General features: G+C 42.4%; 1 protein-coding gene across 1 annotated transcript in view; it reads left to right on the top strand.

Annotated features, from left to right (window-relative positions):
• DHX8 (DEAH-box helicase 8) overlaps nt 1–19,005 on the top strand; it is a 28,305-nt gene that overhangs the window by 826 nt on the left and 8,474 nt on the right. Inside the window, exons 2-17 of the mRNA XM_043467566.1 lie at nt 3,199–3,284; nt 3,789–3,861; nt 4,218–4,303; nt 5,402–5,511; nt 5,898–6,251; nt 6,629–6,773; nt 6,867–7,070; nt 7,751–7,838; nt 10,006–10,103; nt 11,032–11,179; nt 12,480–12,661; nt 14,337–14,531; nt 14,790–14,975; nt 15,416–15,626; nt 15,994–16,175; nt 18,394–18,534. Coding sequence (XP_043323501.1) covers nt 3,199–3,284; nt 3,789–3,861; nt 4,218–4,303; nt 5,402–5,511; nt 5,898–6,251; nt 6,629–6,773; nt 6,867–7,070; nt 7,751–7,838; nt 10,006–10,103; nt 11,032–11,179; nt 12,480–12,661; nt 14,337–14,531; nt 14,790–14,975; nt 15,416–15,626; nt 15,994–16,175; nt 18,394–18,534 — 2,489 coding nt within the window. The remainder of the gene's footprint in view (nt 1–3,198; nt 3,285–3,788; nt 3,862–4,217; nt 4,304–5,401; nt 5,512–5,897; nt 6,252–6,628; nt 6,774–6,866; nt 7,071–7,750; nt 7,839–10,005; nt 10,104–11,031; nt 11,180–12,479; nt 12,662–14,336; nt 14,532–14,789; nt 14,976–15,415; nt 15,627–15,993; nt 16,176–18,393; nt 18,535–19,005) is intronic.

The raw sequence follows: 19,005 nt of genomic DNA, 5'->3' as shown, positions 1-19,005 counted from the left end.
TCACCATTCATGCTTATACTGTCTCTGAAGCACCAATGTGTAGTGTCTCTCAAACACTAGACGTCTTGGGACAAAATGCACGTGCGGAGAATACAAACTGAGGAAATGGAGAAGACTAGGGCCCCACAGCTCAGGCTGCAGGCAGGTGGAATCCTTGTGGAGGCAGAGGGATGGATGGGGTCTAGGGCATGGGTGGAGGAATTGACTTGATAGGCACAGGGATGCTTCATTTTAACCGGAAGGAGGGCAGAATGTGATTTTAAATGCAGATGGATTTAGGGGTAGGTGGTAGGGAGATGAAGGAGAGAGTTCCCATTTGACAGTTCTGTTTTCTAAATGAAGATAAAGTCATCAGTTGGAGAGATGGAAGAAAGGGACACATGCATGAGGAAGAGGGGTCAGGGAGGTTAGAAGTATGATCGAGGGTAAGATACATAGTTTCTCTGCAGCTGTTTTTTCTTATCTGTGAAATAGGGATGATACTGTGTTCTTCACAGGGTTACCATGTAGCACCTGTGTATTTTAGTTCACTTTTCTTTTGCCTGTCTTCAAGATGTGCCTGTCTTGTGTAATTTTTTCTCAGTTTACTCTTTTTTTGATAATGAGGTGATAGAGTGGTCAGTTTGCTGTCTCTCTGGGTAATATGTTCCTTCATTCAGCAAATGTTCATTGAGCTGGGGGATTAGGAATAGAGTAGAGTACAAGATAGATTCTCTCAGTGGGCTTATATTGTTTCCTTCTCTTTTAAACTACAGAGTACGAATGCCTTAGCCCGTTTTAGAGGAAACAAAAAGTTCTTGGGACCAAAACTGCCTCACCTCCACCTTCACAGGCCACTTGGAAGTCCAGGTTGTCACCTGCTATAGATTGGAGGTTTCAATGACCCCCTCCTTGGGTTTGATTAATTTATTAGAGCGGTTCACATAACTCAGAGACACATTTTACTAACTGATTTATTATAAAAGGATGTAACAGCTCATTGGAAGGTATGTAACAAGGAGAGAGGAGCTCCCATGCTCTCTGAGTGCCCCAGTCTCCCTGAACCTCCATGCATTCACCAACCTGGAAACTCTCCAAACCCTCTCTGGGTATTTATGGAGGCCTCATTGTATGAGCACGCACGCAGTAAATAGGCACAGCTTGAATTGTATAGGCACCGCTGATTAAGTCATTGGCCATTGATGATGTTGTTCAGTTGCTAAGTCATGTCTGACTCTTTGCGACCCCACGGACTGCAGCACGCCAGGCTTCCCCATCCTTCACTGTTTCCCAGAGTTTGCTCAAACTCATATCCGTGGATGAATGATGCCATCCAACCATTGATGACTGAACTCAATCTCTAGCCTTTCTCCCCTAGAGAGAGGCTCCTCTCCTCTAGCCTTTCTCCTTTCACCCCTTTCAGGGTGGGGCTGAAAGTTCTTGATTGGTTTCCTTGACAACTAACCCTCATCCTAGTTACCTAGGGGCTTTCCTGATGTTATCTCAGAAAAGTTAAAAAAAAACAAAACACAAAAACTTATTCTCTGCATTTAGGAAATTCCAAGGGTTAGGAGCTCCACTCCAGGGATGGAAATCAAATGTGTTTGTTCTTATAAATCACAGTATCACACTGTTAAACACAGATTTATGGAACCAGTAACATTAAAAATAGTAATATAGGAAAAGTGTGATTGCCAGAGTTGGTTTTAGTAACAAAAAAGCTAAATTGCCAGAGTTGGTTTTCATAACAGAAAGTTATATATTTATTTCTTGTGTGTTTTACTTGTTGACTTGATATTTTAATTTTGACCTTGATGTATTATCATTTAAATCAGTGTCATTATTTTTCCTGTTTTCAACAATGAGCTTGTTTTTAATTACTTATTCATTTTTGATTGTTCAGTTATATGATGTCCTCATATAATTCTGAAAATTAAAAATAAATCCTCATTAATGACAGCTACAGTGTGAATGCTGGTGACTGCTTTAGGATTGGCTTTTTTGAGCATTGTATGACTAGCACCATGTGATTTAGTTCTCTGTCCACATTCTTTAAAGAATTTGGGCTCTGAAATCAGATTTCTGGATTCCATTTCTGGTTCCACCAGTTATTTTTGGGTAGGTCATTGTCTCAAACCCTTAGCCTCCTCATCTGTGAAACAGGGACAGTAGTACTACCTACCTATAAGGGTTGTGTGAGAACCATGGGAGTAACCCATGTGAAGCACTTAGCATAGTGCCTGGAATGTAGTAGATGTTTGAGAAGTCTTAACCATTGGCACTGTTGTTATTAACTTATTAAATAAAAACCTGATGGCATCTGGCTTCCACTTAACATCATAAAAAAGGTAAAGGCAAATTTCAGCATGGAAGTGGTCTGTGGTACTAGTTTATAAGTTGGTTATCTAAATCTTCCATGTTATCATTATTATTTTTTAGGATTAAAATCCAAATGAAGGGAATTGCTTGGTGGTCCAGTGGTTAGGGCTCCATACTTTCCTTACCTAGGACCTGGGTTCAATGCCTGGTTGGGGAACTAAGATCTTGAAAGCCATACGGCATGACCAAAAAAAAAAGTCCAACTGAAATCATTAGAAGTTGAGGCTATTTTCTCAATCTATCATAAAATGCACTTTTGTCCTGAAAGTCTCTTAATTAATAAATAGTTCTTATGTTGGAAATTTTGAGAACATAGGCAGGTTTGTGAAATTTGGGGGTGGGGAGCAAATGAGTCTTTCACCAACTTGGATGTTGTACCACCCGGCCGCTGCCTGGCCCTCATATATATTACAGATCGTGTGTGTCCTTTCAGAAACTGTGGAAAGCATCCTATTGTGTCCATGTGTGCATGCCTGTGCATATGTGTGTCGGCTCATGACCTTGGACATGCGTGCCTGTAGAATCTGTATGGCGGAGTGCATGCCTAGTAGTTTCATGAAGAGCACAGTGATCTGCGACAAGGAGGTCTTTCTCTCTCAAATGCACTCACAGGCCTGGTGATCCATGTCTTCTTTTTATTTATGAAGATTAACTAGGCCATACATGGATAATCTTGGTAATCTAAATTCTTTCTCTACTCTTACTGAATGGTGCTTTTTGTTTTTTATGGAGACCGAAGACTGTTGGATAACCAAACTGGTTTTATTTTTAACATACTTGAAACTGATTTCTTCCTAAAGTCTCCATTCTCCTGGTTTTAATCCCTTTTCTCATTTGCAGCTGAATTTGTGATCAGTCTTGCTGAGAAAAATACCACCTTTGATACTTTCAAGGCTTCACTGGTCAAAAATGGTGCAGAATTCACGGTATGTGTACATAGAGACCCCTGTTTTGTTTTAATATCACTGTTTGATTTAAATTTTGATAGTACATACCAGTAAAGTGAACCATTAAGTATGTGATGTTTTCATGCCACTAAGCAGTGGTGATATAACTGAATTGCCTGTGACACCTTTCTAGGAAAATGGGGCAGAATTTCCATTATTAAATCTTTATGGGTGCTTACATTCTTTTTCTGTGAATCAGGAAGTCAAAAACAAGAGTCTAGGTGTGAAAAGTAGTTCTAAACCATGGGAAATAAAATAGTTGAAGGGAACTAAGTTTCATCCCTGCAAAGAGTCATAAATATCAGTTTTCTCTGAGGCTACGTTACTAGGTTTGGGCCACATCGGGTTGACACTCTGCTTTATTTGTCCCTGAATTTGCTAAATTCAGGTGCATTACCACTTTTTCTAAAGGACACTCCTTTTCTTAGTGTTTGTAAGCACTGATCCAGGAGCTGACAATCTTTGTTCTGTTTCTTTTCAAAGGATTCTCTCATTAGTAACTTGCTGCGTCTCATACAAACCATGCGGCCTCCAGCAAAGCCTGCTACTAGCAAAGGTGAGCAGAGCTTCTAGCCAAGCTTCGATTCCAGTGTGGTTTAGGTTGTGAGCATCCTGTAAATTGCATTTGTTTACCTTGCTGTAGCTGCTGAACAAGTAGATTAAAGTAATGACATAACCATTCAAATGCATACTGAATCACACTCCCCATCCCCATGCCAGTATAGTTGTTGAGGGTTTTGTAATCAGTTTTTTTTTAGGAAGTTGAATTATGTTTATAGTATAAGAGTAATATGTAGAAAAATGTTTTTAGTTTGATGCAAATCTAATGTTAAGTTTTTCTCTTAATCACTAAGAATATTAATTATGTCTTTTTTTTTTTTTTTTACCCTTTCATGCTTTTACTGAATTAAGATCCAGTTGTTAAGCCCAAAACTGAAAAAGAAAAGCTGAAGGAACTCTTCCCAGTCCTTTGCCAACCAGACAACCCTTCTGTTCGGGTACTGATACCATTTTGAGCTTGTCTACTGCAGCAACATGTCCCCCCACTTCACCCCTTTTCTCTGTCTCATTAGTTATTAATTTTAAGTTTGCCTTGAAAAATATTAGTATTTTTCAAAGTAAAAGTGTCTGGCCACTCCCTGAGCACATACTGTGTATAGAGTAGTGTTAAAGGGTTCAGAGAATGATATTCCAGGGAAATGAGATTGGGAATTGTGGGAAGCAATGATTAAGGGATATGGGATAGGTATGAAATAACTTAAAGTTCTGAAACAACTGCCTGTTGTGCAAAATTAGGTTTTTTTCTTTGTTACATATTGTGTGTATGTGTTCAGCCTTGTCTGGCTCTTTTCGACCCCATGGACTGTAACCCACCAGTCTCCTCTGTCCATGGAATTTTCCAGGCAAGAATACTGGAGCGGCTTGCCTACTCCAGGGGATCTTCCCTGACCCAGGGATCAAACCTGCATCTCCTGCACTGGCAGGCAGATTCAAAGTGTTTTGATTTTTTAATTTCGCTAGTACCTACTATATGCCAAGCTGTTATAACTATCAGGGTACAGTGGTGAATGGTGAACAAAATAGACTAGAGTGTCTGCCCTCTTGGACATTACACCCTCGTACTGGGGCAGGGAATGAACATGTAAACTCCTCTAGTGGGGAGGAGACAGGCAATACCCAAGTAAATAGATGATATAGCTGATAGCAATGAGAACTATGAAGAAAAGTAAAGAGATGAAAGAGGGAAGGGAGTATAGAGGGAGAGTGCTGTGTAAAAATTTTGATGTCTACTTTCTGTTCATAATCACCACTTGCATGCTTTCATGGAAGGGGTGGTACCTAATTGCCACCATAAGGCTTGTATTAAGGACAAAGGGGATTTGCCAAGTGTGGAAATGACTTCCAGGAACCTTTGCTCATTCCTTCTCCCTCTGTCTCAAATTGTGTTGGAAATCTCTGCCCCCTCTGCTTCCCTCACATTAGTGGTCAGAACTGTAGGGACTGTTAGATTTGCAGATGACCCTGAAGTACAGATTTTTGAGAGTGGATTTTTCTTGTCCCCTTTTCTCCTGACGTGGCTGCCTCTGTCTCCGTAGACCATGCTGGACGAGGATGACGTGAAAGTCGCTGTGGATGTCCTGAAAGAACTGGAGGCCTTGATGCCCAGTGCAGCAGGCCAGGAGAAGCACAGAGACTCCGAGCACCGGTTTGTCCCTAACGTCCTGTCCTTTGCAAGTTTAGGATATAGTGATAGTTGAATTGTGGACCAGCCAAGCAAAACTCTGGGTGAATTTACAGAATCTAGACTGGCCACATACCATGCTGTTGGATCTATTTTCACTCCTCCCTGGTGAGAGTGTTTAGGCAGCAAGTGCTGAGATGCTCAGAAGATAGAAATCTGGGTTGAAAGAGGGCTGAATACGTTTGTGGTCTCCTCTGTTATTGGCCTGCAGGGATGTCAGTTGTAGTCACTGAAACTCCAATTCAGCATTTAGTGGGTACCTTCCATATTCATGGCACTGTGTTAGGTGCTTGGGAAGGAGAGGATGGAATTGGGCTGGTTTTGTTTTTCAAACAAGTATTTGTTGCTAGGGACAAGGCCAAGAAAAAGAAGCGCAGCCGGAGCCGAGAGCGAGACCGTGACCGCGAGCGAGAACGAGAACGTGATAGAGACCATAAGCGGAGACACCGGTCCCGCTCTCGATCACGTTCCCGGACCCGGGACAGGAATAAGGGGAAGTCTAGATACCGGTCCAGAAGCAGAAGTCAGAGTCCCCCCAGAGATCGGAAAGACCGAGACAAGTATGGGGAGCGGAATCTGGACAGATGGCGGGATAAGCACGTGGACCGCCCTCCCCCAGAAGAGCCCGCCATCGGGGACATTTACAACGGCAAGGTTACCAGCATCATGCAGTTTGGATGTTTTGTGCAGCTGGAGGGACTGAGGTAATGACACCAGCAAAAGGCAGAATTTCTTTTATCACTGGGGATTTTCATATTTTAAAAAGTGACTGTGTCAGGCTGTTAGAGTAGTTGACCTTTTAAATGAACTGTCATAGAGCCCTTTATTCCTTCCTCTGACTTCAGGAGATCCACCCTTTTGCTAGTTGACACAGATGAGAATTTGTTGCCCCCCCACCTCCACCCTAGCCCCCAACTTTTTCTTTGGGAAGGTGGTAATTCTAGTTTATTGTTTGGCCAGTTTCTTGGAACTTTGCTCTTGAGTTTAAGACCCATTTCCCTTTGTTCATTTCCAACAAGGGTGGAAAATGGTTGGGGGAAAGGTATTTTAGGAATGTTCCTGATATGTCTGACTCCCTCAGGAAGCGGTGGGAAGGCCTGGTGCACATCTCTGAGCTCCGGCGGGAAGGCCGTGTGGCCAATGTGGCTGACGTGGTGAGCAAAGGCCAGAGGGTCAAGGTCAAAGTGTTGTCCTTCACTGGGACCAAAACCAGCTTGAGCATGAAGGTAGGTGAGATATACAGCTGGTTTCCACATCTGATGGTCAAGGAGGCATGAGAGAATGGCAAGTAAGCTCTCTCCCTTGTTTTTGTGCCTTAGGATGTGGATCAAGAGACTGGAGAAGATCTGAACCCAAATCGACGGCGGAATCTTGTCGGGGAGACCAACGAGGAGACCTCTATGAGGAATCCCGACAGGCCCACCCACCTGTCCCTCGTCAGTGCCCCTGAAGTAGAGGATGACTCACTAGAGCGCAAGCGCCTTACCCGCATCTCTGACCCAGAGAAGTGGGAGATCAAGCAGGTTGGGGCCCTTTGCTTTTATGGCCACGGTCACTCAGGGTGTGGCATGATGGTTACGAGGGTGGACCCTGGAGCACGACGGCCTGGGCTGACTTCAGACCACTCAGCTTGTCATCCTGAGCCAACTCATACTACCTCTTTGTGCCTCAGAACCCCCATCTGTAAAACAGGGCCAGTGTTGGCATTGTGGGGATTAAATGAGTTAGTAGAAGTGATGTTCTTAGATTAGTGCCTGCATGTGGTAAGTGCTGTTTGATTGATCGTTCTTGTTTTCATCATTTGTCAGTAAACATCAAAACCCCAGTGTTCCAGGTCACTGTGTGAAAACTAGGGCTGTGAGGATAAATATATCATGGTTCCTACCCTTGAGGAACTCCAGGTCTAGTGGAGGAGACAAATTGAAGCAAATAACTGGGAAGGTTTACCTTCTACATAATATGGAAAGTGCAGAGTGCTGTGGAGTCAGGGAGCAGATAACATGTCCTGGGAATGTGACTCTTGAGCTGTGCTTTTGGGCGTGATGTTGTGCCCCCAGGGGTGGAATATATGGTGTTTGAGGCCCTGTAGTCTTGGGTCAGCAGAGGAAAAAACCTTGGTTTCCAACATGAAGTTTTTGTATAAAGTCAAAAGAAGAGTGTTGATCTAGCAGGCAACAAATGTTTCCTTTTATCCTTTGGCTAGATGATTGCTGCCAATGTCCTTTCCAAGGAAGAGTTCCCAGACTTTGATGAAGAGACTGGCATTCTGCCTAAAGTGGATGATGAAGAAGGTAACCAGCCACTTAGATGGAGCAGGATAATGGATTGGGAGGACAGTTGGCAAGTTCACCCATGGATAGGGTTTATTTGTAATTTAAACCAGTGGTTAAACTCATCTGTTTTTTGGGTCTCACACCTCTTCTCTCAAAGAACAAGGGTCTTTTCATGATGGAGGAAAAAAAACCTCATTTTTCTAATAAATGTTTAGATATTGCTATACTTGTTGCTTATGATCAGTTTTTAGGATATAAGGTGCTTAAATCAGTTTTTAAGATACAAGAAGTTCTAGTATTTTGGGGAGTGAATTTGATCTCATATTTTTAGTAATTGTTCTCTAAATCTTGGATCCACCTAGATTACCTCTGAGTTGCCATGGAAACAATTTTTAAGCTCAGCCTATTGGCAATTTTTTTAAAAAATTGTGAAATAAATTCCTTAATGAAGTGTATATGATTTATATAACAATAACAAATGAAAACCTGTGTACCTACCACCCAATTCAGTTCAGTTCAGCCGCTCAGTCGTGTCCTACTCTTTGTGACCTCATGAACTGCAGCACACCCGGCCTCCCTGTCCATCACCAACTCCCTGAGTTTACCCAAACTCATGTCCATTGAGTCGGTGATGCCATCCAACCATCTCATCCTCTGTCGTCCTCTTCTCCCACCCTCAATGTTTCCCAGCATCAGGGTCTTTTCAGATGAGTCCGCTCTTTGCATCAGGTGGCCAGAGTATTGGAGTTTCAGCTTCAACATCAGTCCTTCCAGTGAATACCCAGGACTGATCTCCTTTAGGATGGACTGGTTGGATCTCCTTGCAGCCCAAGGGACTCTCAAGAGTCTCCTCCAACACCACAATTCAAAAGCATCAGTTCTTCGGCACTCAGCTTTCTCTATAGTCCAACTCTCACATCCATACATGACTGTTGGAAAAACCATAGCCTTGACTAGATGGACCTTTGTTGACAAAGTAATGTCTCTGCTTTTTAATATGCTGTCTAGATTGGTCATAACTTTCCTTTCAAGGAGTAAGCGTCTTTTAATTTCATGGCTGCAGTCACCATCTGCAGTGATTTTGGAGCCCCCAAAAATAAAGTCAACCACTGTTTCCACTGTTTTCCCATCTATTTGCCATGAAGTGATGGGACCGGATGCCATGATCTTAGTTTTCTGAATGTTGAACTTTAAGCCAACTTTTTCACTCTCCTTTTTCACTTTCGTCAAGAGGCTGTTTAGTTCTTCACTTTCTGCCATGAGAGTAGAACTTTATCAGCACCTTTGAAGCCCTTACCTGCTCGCTCTGATTAGACCTTTCTCCTTCCTCATCTGGGTAATCACCATCCTCAATTTTACCTTATTTCCTGGTTTTCTTAGCATCTTATCACCTATCTATCCCTAAACACTGTATTGTTTAGTTTGTTTTTGAACTTCCTTTTTTTCCTTGAGTCACCATTATTCTTTCAGTATATATGTATGTTGATTTTTATAGTCTAATTTCATTTGTTTTCACTGCTGTAGAGTTTTTTTGTGTATAAAGTTGCCATAATTTATCCATTTTACTTTTGATGGGCATATGGGCTGTTTTCTGGGGGTTTTTTGTTTGCCTTTATGAAAATTTTTATTATGAAATTCCTGTACTTGTCTCTTAATGCACGTGTGCAAGACTGTCTCTTTTTCCTGAATATGTAGAAGGAGAATTACTAGGTAGCAGGACATGTATGTGTTCAACTTCACCAGGCAGTCCCCATTGTTTTCTAAAGTTTTTGTGCCAATTTACACTACTACTATAAGTGTAAGTGAGTTTCTGTTGCTCTACATCCTTGCCAACATTTGATGTTATCCAACTGAACTTTCCCCCTTGCCCCCATCTATTCTGGGCTAAGAGTTGTTATTCCACATGAAGTTGAAAGGCAGATACCTTAGTACTATTTAGAATATCAGACAACAATTTTCCATAGCCTTAACTTCTTTTGAAAGAAGCTCTGATTCGTTCTTAGGCTGGAGCACAAATGCCTTTGAAATGGCTGGTGGGCAGGGTAGACAGTCACCCACATTAGAGTTTTGAGAGCTATCTTTGATAAAGATTGCTGATGCCTGTGGAAATTAATGGTTTATGTGAGAACGATGGGTCATTTATGTCTTTTGTTTTTGGCTAATTTTTCTTTTGGGGGATTTTCAGATGAGGACCTTGAGATCGAGCTGGTTGAAGAAGAGCCTCCATTCCTGCGAGGGCACACCAAGCAAAGCATGGACATGAGCCCTATCAAGATCGTTAAGGTGAGAAACACCGGGACTCTAGCCTGGGTGTGTCACATGAACTGCTTTTCCTAAAGTGACAATTCAGTTTTTCAGAGCAGGCTACTGGATCTGAGGAAGCAGAACTCAGGCCACAGGAGGCAGTAATGACTGTTGGTTGGGGTCTGTTTTTGTTATAGAGGAAGATTGAGTTGACTTTGTTGTTTTTGCCTTTTAAATTCTTACAGTCTCAGTGTGTTTTGGGAGGAAGCAGAGATAAATATGAGTGCTGGACCTGTTATCACTGCCTTTGTCCAGGCTTTAGGGCTTGAGTCATCACCTTACAGGTTCAAGGGCAATTGTTAATGGATCACTTCATCAATTGGGGTTCCCAGTAGAAAGCTATAGTACTAGATGTTGTGTAGGGTAGAGCTGTGAAGAGAATTCATGGAATTGTTATGATAAAATTTGGGGTTTGGAAGAAGGTTTCTTAAAAGGCTCAACTGTTGCTTGTAATCCAACCATATATCCTCTGCAGTTCGTCTCACATGGTCTTCTCATGTCTGCTTGACAGTGTTGGTGACAGGGAATTCACCAGCTCTTGAGGAGACCCATTGCATCCCCAGATGGCTCTGATCAGTAGACTTCTTTAGATAGAGCTAAATATGTCTTACTGAGGCATCTACATTGGTCTTAGTTCTTAGGATCATACACAAGAATATGGCTTCTCTCTTGGGGTTCTCATCTTCAAGCCCCAAATCCCCAATTCTTTGAATGATTTATCGCTGTCCTTGTTCATGTTCTTTGAATATGGTACAGTTGATCCACTTCTTTCATGGAGTCTAATATGTTGATATGAAGTTTCTTCTGGGTGAGTCTCTCTTTTAGATTTGAGCAGCTTTTTTATTTCTGGATATTCAATACATGCTGAGACCCCATTCTGCTGTTGCCTTGTCCTCTGTTGCACTAGAATCCAGATGGCTCCCTCTCCCAAGCAGCGATGATGCAGAGTGCCTTGGCCAAAGAAAGGCGGGAACTTAAGCAAGCACAGCGGGAAGCTGAGATGGATTCTATTCCCATGGGACTCAACAAACATTGGGTTGATCCTCTGCCTGATGGTAGGACTCTGGGGGTTGGTGGGTATGTGGACTTAAAAAAAAAATCTGAACCTTCAAATATACAGGGGGAGGGCACTGTCATCACATAGCTGAAGATTTAGCCTTGACTTTGGTGATTCAGTTTTTCCCTTCAGTTAGAGCATGTTTTTGTTTGTTTTGTTTTTTAAATGTTTTTGTAACTGTGGTCAAATCATTAGACTGGCTGTTTTCTTTTGAATAACTTAAAACTTTTTATTCTAAAGATAATACAGCTCTGAAACTTCTCTTTTCATGTAATTTTTTGTGTAGTAAATATTAACTGACTGTTGGATACAGTCATAACAAATACTGTTTGTGTTAAGTACGTGGGGATACAGCTGTGAAGAAGATAGACATGGTCCCTGCTCTTAATGAGGTTTACAATTTGGTGGGGAAGATGGATAGTAACCAGATAATTAACAAATTACTAATTAGTTAAATCACAAACCAGTGCCAGATACGAAGTAGAGGTGTGGTTGGCTATTGTGGGTCACTTCCCTGGGAAGACAAAGGCCTGAAGGATAAATAGGATTTAGTCTGTCCATCAGAGAAGGCAATGGCAACCCACTCCAGTACTCTTGCCTGGAAAATCCCATAGACGGAGGAGCCTGGTAGGCTGCAGTCCATGGGGTCGCTGAGTTGGACATGACTGAGCGACTTCACTTTCACTCTTCACTTTCATGGATTGGAGAAGGAAATGGCAACCCACTCCAGGGTTCTTGCCTGGAAAATCCCAGAGACAGCAGAGCCTGGTGGGCTGCCGTCTATGGGGTCGCACAGAGTCAGACACGACTGACTTGACTTAGCAGCAGCAGCAGTCTGTCCATGGGGGTGACATGGGGGTTGGGGAGTATGTTCCAGGCTGAGGAATAGCCTGTGCTGAGGCTGTGGTGTCTGAAAGAAAACCTGTGTGGCTGTAACAGAGTGATGGGTGGAGTTCACGGGGGCGGGGGTGAGATGTGGCCGCCAGGATTTTGTAGATGGCATTAGGAATTGGGGCTCAGTCCTGGCGTTCACTGGGAAATGGTGCAAAGTTCTAAGCGGGGGAGTGGCAAGATCAGAATGGAATTTCCAAAGGATTATTGAGGGTACCCTGCAGAATTGAATTGGATGGGTTAAGAGTAAATAGATGTGGTGAATTAGGAGGCTTTTATAATAGTTCAGAGGAGAAATGATGGCTTAAAGACAGGATGCAGAGAGGAGGAATGTACTGGAGAAATGTGATCTGTTGAGGGTTGGGAAGGGACAGTGAGGTTGATAAGTCACCTGTTTTCCTTCACAGCGGAAGGCAGGCAGATTGCTGCTAACATGAGGGGTATTGGGATGATGCCCAATGACATTCCCGAGTGGAAGAAGCATGCCTTTGGGGGCAACAAAGCTTCATATGGAAAAAAAACCCAGATGTCAATCATTGAACAGAGGGAGAGCCTGCCCATCTACAAGCTGAAGGAGCAGCTGGTCCAGGTGAGAAGCTCTTTATGACATGTTGGTGGGGAAATCAGGGTGTTTTCTAAAAATGATATGTCTTAATTGAAATCAGTGCATTTGAAGTGGCTTTTCTGAAGGGAGTAGGAAAAAAAACAATATTTCTAACTACTTAAACACATATATATTAGTCTACATTTTTTTTCTATGAGGAAATAAATCTATTTGAACTGGGGATTCCTGGAGCAATTACAAGTGGGCAGAATATTGTGTTGAGTAAGAAAAATGGGGATGCTTGACTTCCCATTGAGGCAAGTCTTTGCTTCAGGTACTTATTTCCATTTTCTTGCGATCTGATTTAAGATCATGAAACCTTCCTGAGGCAACGCACTTTATTAGTTTCCAGCAAATCCTTGCAATGATCTCTTATACAAACAAGTACAAATGTATGTATGCACATACACACACAGGTATCGTACATTTTATATGAACCATGTGTTTCTAGATGGCAGCGTATTATATATACTGTTTTGTATTTTGCTTTTTCCCCCTCTGTGACACAGCTCAGCATTGTTCCCTATTTTTCTTTTAGTGCTTTGTTATGTGGGTGTACTGTGGCTTATTTAACTAGTCCTGTGTTAATAGACATGTAGGTTGATGGCAATCCTTTGCTGTTATAAACAGTGTAGAAATCAAGTGACTTTAGGGGGTAAGGTACTGGAGATTTGAGAATGACAGTAGAAACGAACTCTATATTTAGCTTTTTTATTTGCTACTGAATTCTTTAATCATGTGCATATAATACTTGAAAAAACATACATATATGTATATAAAATATCAAGGTGAGCTGGATAGTTTATGCTTTTAGCATCATTGTATTTTTATGAGTTTAAGGAAAACAATACATTTTTAAATAATTGAGTCAGTTTAAAGAATAAAAGAATACTCATGGAATTCTCTGGTGGTCCAGTGGTTAGGACCCCATGCTTTCACTGCAGGGGCCCAAGTTTTATCCCTGGTTGGGGAACTGAGATCTTGCATGCTTCTTGGAGCATCCAAAAATGTAAATAAATTGAAAACTTTAAAGTTTTTAATTTGTTATGCGTGCGTGTGTGCTCAGTTGCTACAAGTCATGTCCGACTCTTTTGTGACCTCATGGACTGCAGCTTTCCAGGCTCCACTGTCTGTGGGATTTCCCAGGCAAGAATACTGGAGTGGGTTGCCATTCCCTTCTCCAGGGGATCTTCCTGACCCAGGGATCGAACTGCATCTCCTGCATTGGCAGGCAGATTCTATACCACCGAGCCACCTGGGAAAGTGTTGAAAGTGAAGGTGTTAGTTACTCAGTTGTGTCCGACTCTTTGTGACCGCATGGACTGTAGCCTACCAGGCTCCTTTGTCCATGGAATTTTCCAGGCAAGAATACTGGAGTGGGTAGCCATTCCCTTCTCCAGGGGATCTTCCTGACCCACATCTCCTGCATTGTAGGCAGATTCTTTACCCACTAAGCTAAAAAAGAACATCACCCATAGAAAATCACCATTAATATTTTTTTCTATGCATACTTAAAAATTTAAACCCTGGTTGTCATCTTACATATATGCACCACCGTTTCCCCTTTTTCTCCTTTAATGTTAGAACTTAATCAGTTTTTTTACTCCAGGGTAATGTTTGGCAGATTGTAATGACCTTACTTATATTTGGTTGCTTTCAGGCTGTCCATGACAATCAGATCCTGATTGTTATTGGAGAGACAGGGTCTGGGAAGACCACGCAGATCACCCAGTACCTGGCGGAGGCGGGCTACACTTCCAGGGGCAAGATTGGATGTACCCAGCCTAGACGAGTAGCGGCCATGTCTGTGGCCAAAAGAGTGTCAGAGGAGTTCGGTTGTTGCTTAGGCCAAGAGGTGAGTGGGTGATGATGCTGTTCTGGGAATAATACTACCCCTTTTCAGGTTTCTCCTGAGAGAGAGAGGGTTTCTCATGTTCATCAGATCTGTTCAGGATCAAACCCCAGGCAGATTTTACTTTGAGGAAATCACTGTACCTCTTAGTCAAATTCTATCTATTAAGATTATGGGTAGTAATCTGGGCTGAAATCGTGAGTGAAGATTGCAAAAAGGAGAGGTTTGTGTCTAAGGTTTTCCACTTCTGTTCTGCTTTAGGTGGGGTACACTATTCGATTTGAGGACTGCACCAGCCCAGAAACAGTCATCAAGTACATGACAGACGGGATGTTGCTCCGAGAGTGCCTGATCGACCCCGACCTCACTCAGTATGCAATCATCATGTTGGATGAGGCGCATGAGAGAACAATTCACACTGATGTGCTCTTTGGATTGCTGAAAAAGGTAACTAGGTGCTCTTCAGTGACCCTTCTGCCTGTTGGAAACTGAATTCTGGGAATAGATGTTATTTTTTTTAAGAGTCACTTACTTGATTATTTATTTTTAGCTGTGCTGGGTCTTTGTTGCTGCATGTGGGCTTTCTCAAGTTGCAGAGAGCAGGGCTACTCTCTAGTTCTGGTGCGGGGCTTCTCATTGCAGTGGCTCCTCTTGGTGGAGCACGGGCTCTAGTCGTTGTGGTATGTGGGCTCGGGTTGTGGCGCATGGGCTTAGTTGCTCTGCGGCATGTGGGACCTTCTCGGACTGGGGACTGAACCCATTTCTCCTGCATTGGCAGGAGGATTCCTAACCACTTGACCACCAGGAAAGCCCTGGGAGTTGGATTTGAGTACCTGTGCCTTTTTTGGGCAGTCCTTTTTAGTAAGCTGCATTGCATTTCCCTTTAGACGGTTCAGAAACGGCAGGACATGAAACTGATTGTCACCTCAGCCACCTTGGATGCTGTGAAGTTTTCTCAATACTTCTATGAAGCTCCCATCTTTACCATCCCAGGTCGAACATACCCAGTGGAAATATTGTACACAAAGGAACCTGAAACCGATTATCTCGATGCCAGCTTGATCACGGTCATGCAGATCCACTTAACAGAACCACCAGGTAGGGAATAAAGAGCATTTTCCCTCTTAGGCCAAAAGTCCTGAAGTGGGTATTTTTGCTCATTTTTTATAAAAATGCCTTTTAAATGTTGGTTGGTCTGTAGGTCTCAGGTTTGCATGTTTGAAGTGGTGGTGATGAAAATATAAATAATAGTATGCAGGGTATAAATGCATCTATTTAAACATAGCCACAAATTTTTAAAAAATTAAAAAAAAAAAATAAACATGGATAGCAGAAAACCTCTTGATTTGTTAGAGATCAGAATAGGAGAGTGTTTTCCACCTTTTGGAGTTCTGTGAATGTCAGTGTGGGCTTTGTATAGATCACACAGCAGGGAAGTCAGTTCATGCTCCTGTTCTCCTCTTAGGTGATATCCTGGTCTTCCTGACTGGTCAGGAAGAGATTGATACTGCTTGTGAGATCCTGTATGAAAGAATGAAATCCCTGGGACCTGATGTTCCAGAACTGATTATCCTCCCAGTGTACTCTGCTCTCCCCAGTGAGATGCAGACCCGAATCTTTGACCCAGCTCCACCTGGCAGCAGAAAGGTAACACAGGCGCTTGTGTTCTGAAACCACGTGGTGTATGCAACTGTTCCTGACGGGGATTGCTTATGGTGTCTGTGAGTCTTGTGTATTATATTTTAGGAAGTAGTCCAACCAGTTTGTTAAGGAATGAGGGTCTCGTATGTGATCCTTGCTCTTCTTCCTCCCTTTTCCTTCATTTGACAGGTTGTTTTTTGAGCATTTCCCAGACTTTGGGGTAGACACAGGGCTGCCATCTGAGGATAGGTTCTGTCTGCTGTGGAACGTCCACCAGTAGACAGGCCTTTACCATAGAGTATGATAGTGCTACTAGTGCGCGGGGTCCCCAGAGGGGGAGCACCCAACCCAGTGTTCTTACTGGAAGTTAGGGTCTAAGCTAGTCCTGAAGAACCCGTGGATGTTCACCTAGACAAGTCGGGCAGGACAACATGCATTCTGAGTCGGCAGAACAGGCCCTCCTAGCTAAGAGCTGTGTGGGTTTTCAGGGAGATGTGTAGTTCCAGCAGCTGGAATTGACTGTGTGAGTATGTGTGAGACAGTGGGCAAGGAGACAGATGGATTTTACAGTAATAGCTTTATTGAGATATATAATTTACCTACCGAACAATTACCCCTTTAAAGCATAAAATTCAGTACACGTTAGTATAGTCACAGAATTTTTTTAGTATATTCACAGAATTGTGCAGCCATGAATTAACCATTATTAATCATTCATCACTAACCATTAATCACTACAACTTAATCTTTATGGCAATCTCATCATCCCCAAAAGAGACCCTTTAGAAATCATCCCCCATTCACCCCTCTGCTCAGCCCCTGGGAACCGCTTTCTGTCTCTGGATTCACCTGTTCTGGACATGTCATATAAATGGAGTCATCATAATTTGTGGTCCTTGGGGACTAGCTTCTTTCACTTAGTGTGTTTTCAAGATCCATCCATGTTGTAGCATGTATAAGCACTTCATTTCTTTTTACTGTTGAAGAATACTCTTGTAGAACAGAATGTACAACATTTGTTTATACATTCATCAGTTGATGGACATTTGGATTGTTTCCACCTTTTAGCTATTATGAATAACACTGCTGTGAACATTTGTTTACAAGTTTTCGTGTGGACATATGTTTTCTTTTCTCTTGAGTACATACCTAGGAATGGAAGACAGATGGATTTTCTTTTTTAATTGAAATACAGTTGATGTACAACATTATGTTAGTTTCAGGGGTACTACAAAGTGATTTGACATTTGCATACATTATAAAATGATCACCAGAATGAATCTGGTAACCATCTGGAAGACAGATGGATCTGAATAACATTGAAGAGTTAGAACGGTCAAGACATAGTGGGCGCCTGGAGATTTAGGGAAGGGCAGCGGGGAGAAGTCAGGAATGACTACCAGGTTTCTGGCTTGGGCAGCTAGATGGAAGATGGTGCTGAGGAGGCAAATGAAGAGGAGCAGGTTTGAGAGGAAAACGGTGACTCCTCCTCTGTTCCTGGTGATCGTGCTTCTCTCCACAGGGGAGTTCTCTGGCAGGTAGGAGCCTTTCAGGGCCAGTAAAATGCTGGCATGAGGCGAGACGTTCTGGTGCCTCCTGGCAATGATTTTTCCAAGCAATTGTGTTTTATTGTCTGAACCTCTGGGTGGAAGAAGAGTGGCAGTACCAGGCTGAGACCAATAATCTAGATCACATATGCTGCTTTTTACACACAGATCGTGAAATTCCTCTGCTGCCTCGTGGTTCATTTTATGATCAGAAAAAAAAGTCTCCCTCTTGTTCCACATACACAAACAGCTCATTTTGTAGTACATATGTCCCTGTGGGGGAAGGAAAATCTCGTTTTGCACTGGCACATGTGATACCAGGAAATCTCTGCTTTCCCAGGGTGCTAGAAAATTAAAATTGTAGTAATCAGCATTGGATCTAGAAAATGAAGGATGTAGCCATTTGTACAAATGAAATTGGCTTTGCCTGGCCATTGCTTTTTCCTACTCCACTTCTCTCAGGTACCACTCCCTCCCCAGCCTAACACTATAAGATGAAGGCACCTCCCCTTCCACCCATTTGAAGCCAAACAGAGATTAAGTGCTCTCTAACCATCTAGAGAGAGGGAGAGAGCTGCACAACCTCTTCGGAAGGATACCCGAGTTCAGAAGTCTGATTTCACACCTCAGAACTGAGACTGGGCAGTTCAATCCAGCTACGTAACTCTTGCCTGCAGGTCGTGATTGCCACCAACATTGCGGAGACATCGCTGACTATTGATGGCATTTACTATGTGGTGGACCCTGGATTCGTGAAGCAGAAGGTGTACAATTCTAAGACAGGGATTGACCAGCTCGTGGTGACTCCTATTTCTCAGGTAGGGCAACTTCTTCTGGCAGCTTTTCTGAAAATCCTGGTTAGGGCTTTTCTGACATTTTTTATGGTTTTGTATTTTGAACTTTATTGTTTTAAGGTATTGGCTGCTTTGTTGAGATACAGGAGATTTTGTGTTGTTTGTTTTTAATCTTCAGAATAGTCTTTCAACATTAAAAAACCCCATACAACTGGAATTAAAAAAAAAAATTGAATCTTAGCACCCTTGATTATCTTAAGAATATTATTTTTAAAAATATTGCACTTAGCCACAAATATCTGAGATAGTAATAAAATTCAAGAAATGATAATAATGTGTTTCTTTGGTAATTATGGAACAGTTTCCTGCCTAAATTATATTTTAAACTCAAATGGATTAAAGATCTAAATGTAAGGCCAGAAACTATAAAACTCCTAGAGGAGAACATAGGCAAAACACTCTCCAACATGAATCACAGCAGGATCCTCTATGACC

This window comes from Cervus canadensis, chromosome 1 (assembly GCF_019320065.1).
Source record: "Cervus canadensis isolate Bull #8, Minnesota chromosome 1, ASM1932006v1, whole genome shotgun sequence".
Classification (NCBI taxonomy): Eukaryota; Metazoa; Chordata; class Mammalia; order Artiodactyla; family Cervidae; genus Cervus; species Cervus canadensis.
The sequence above is the reverse complement of the archived record's forward strand: the minus strand, read 5'-3'. Positions and strand labels throughout refer to the sequence as shown.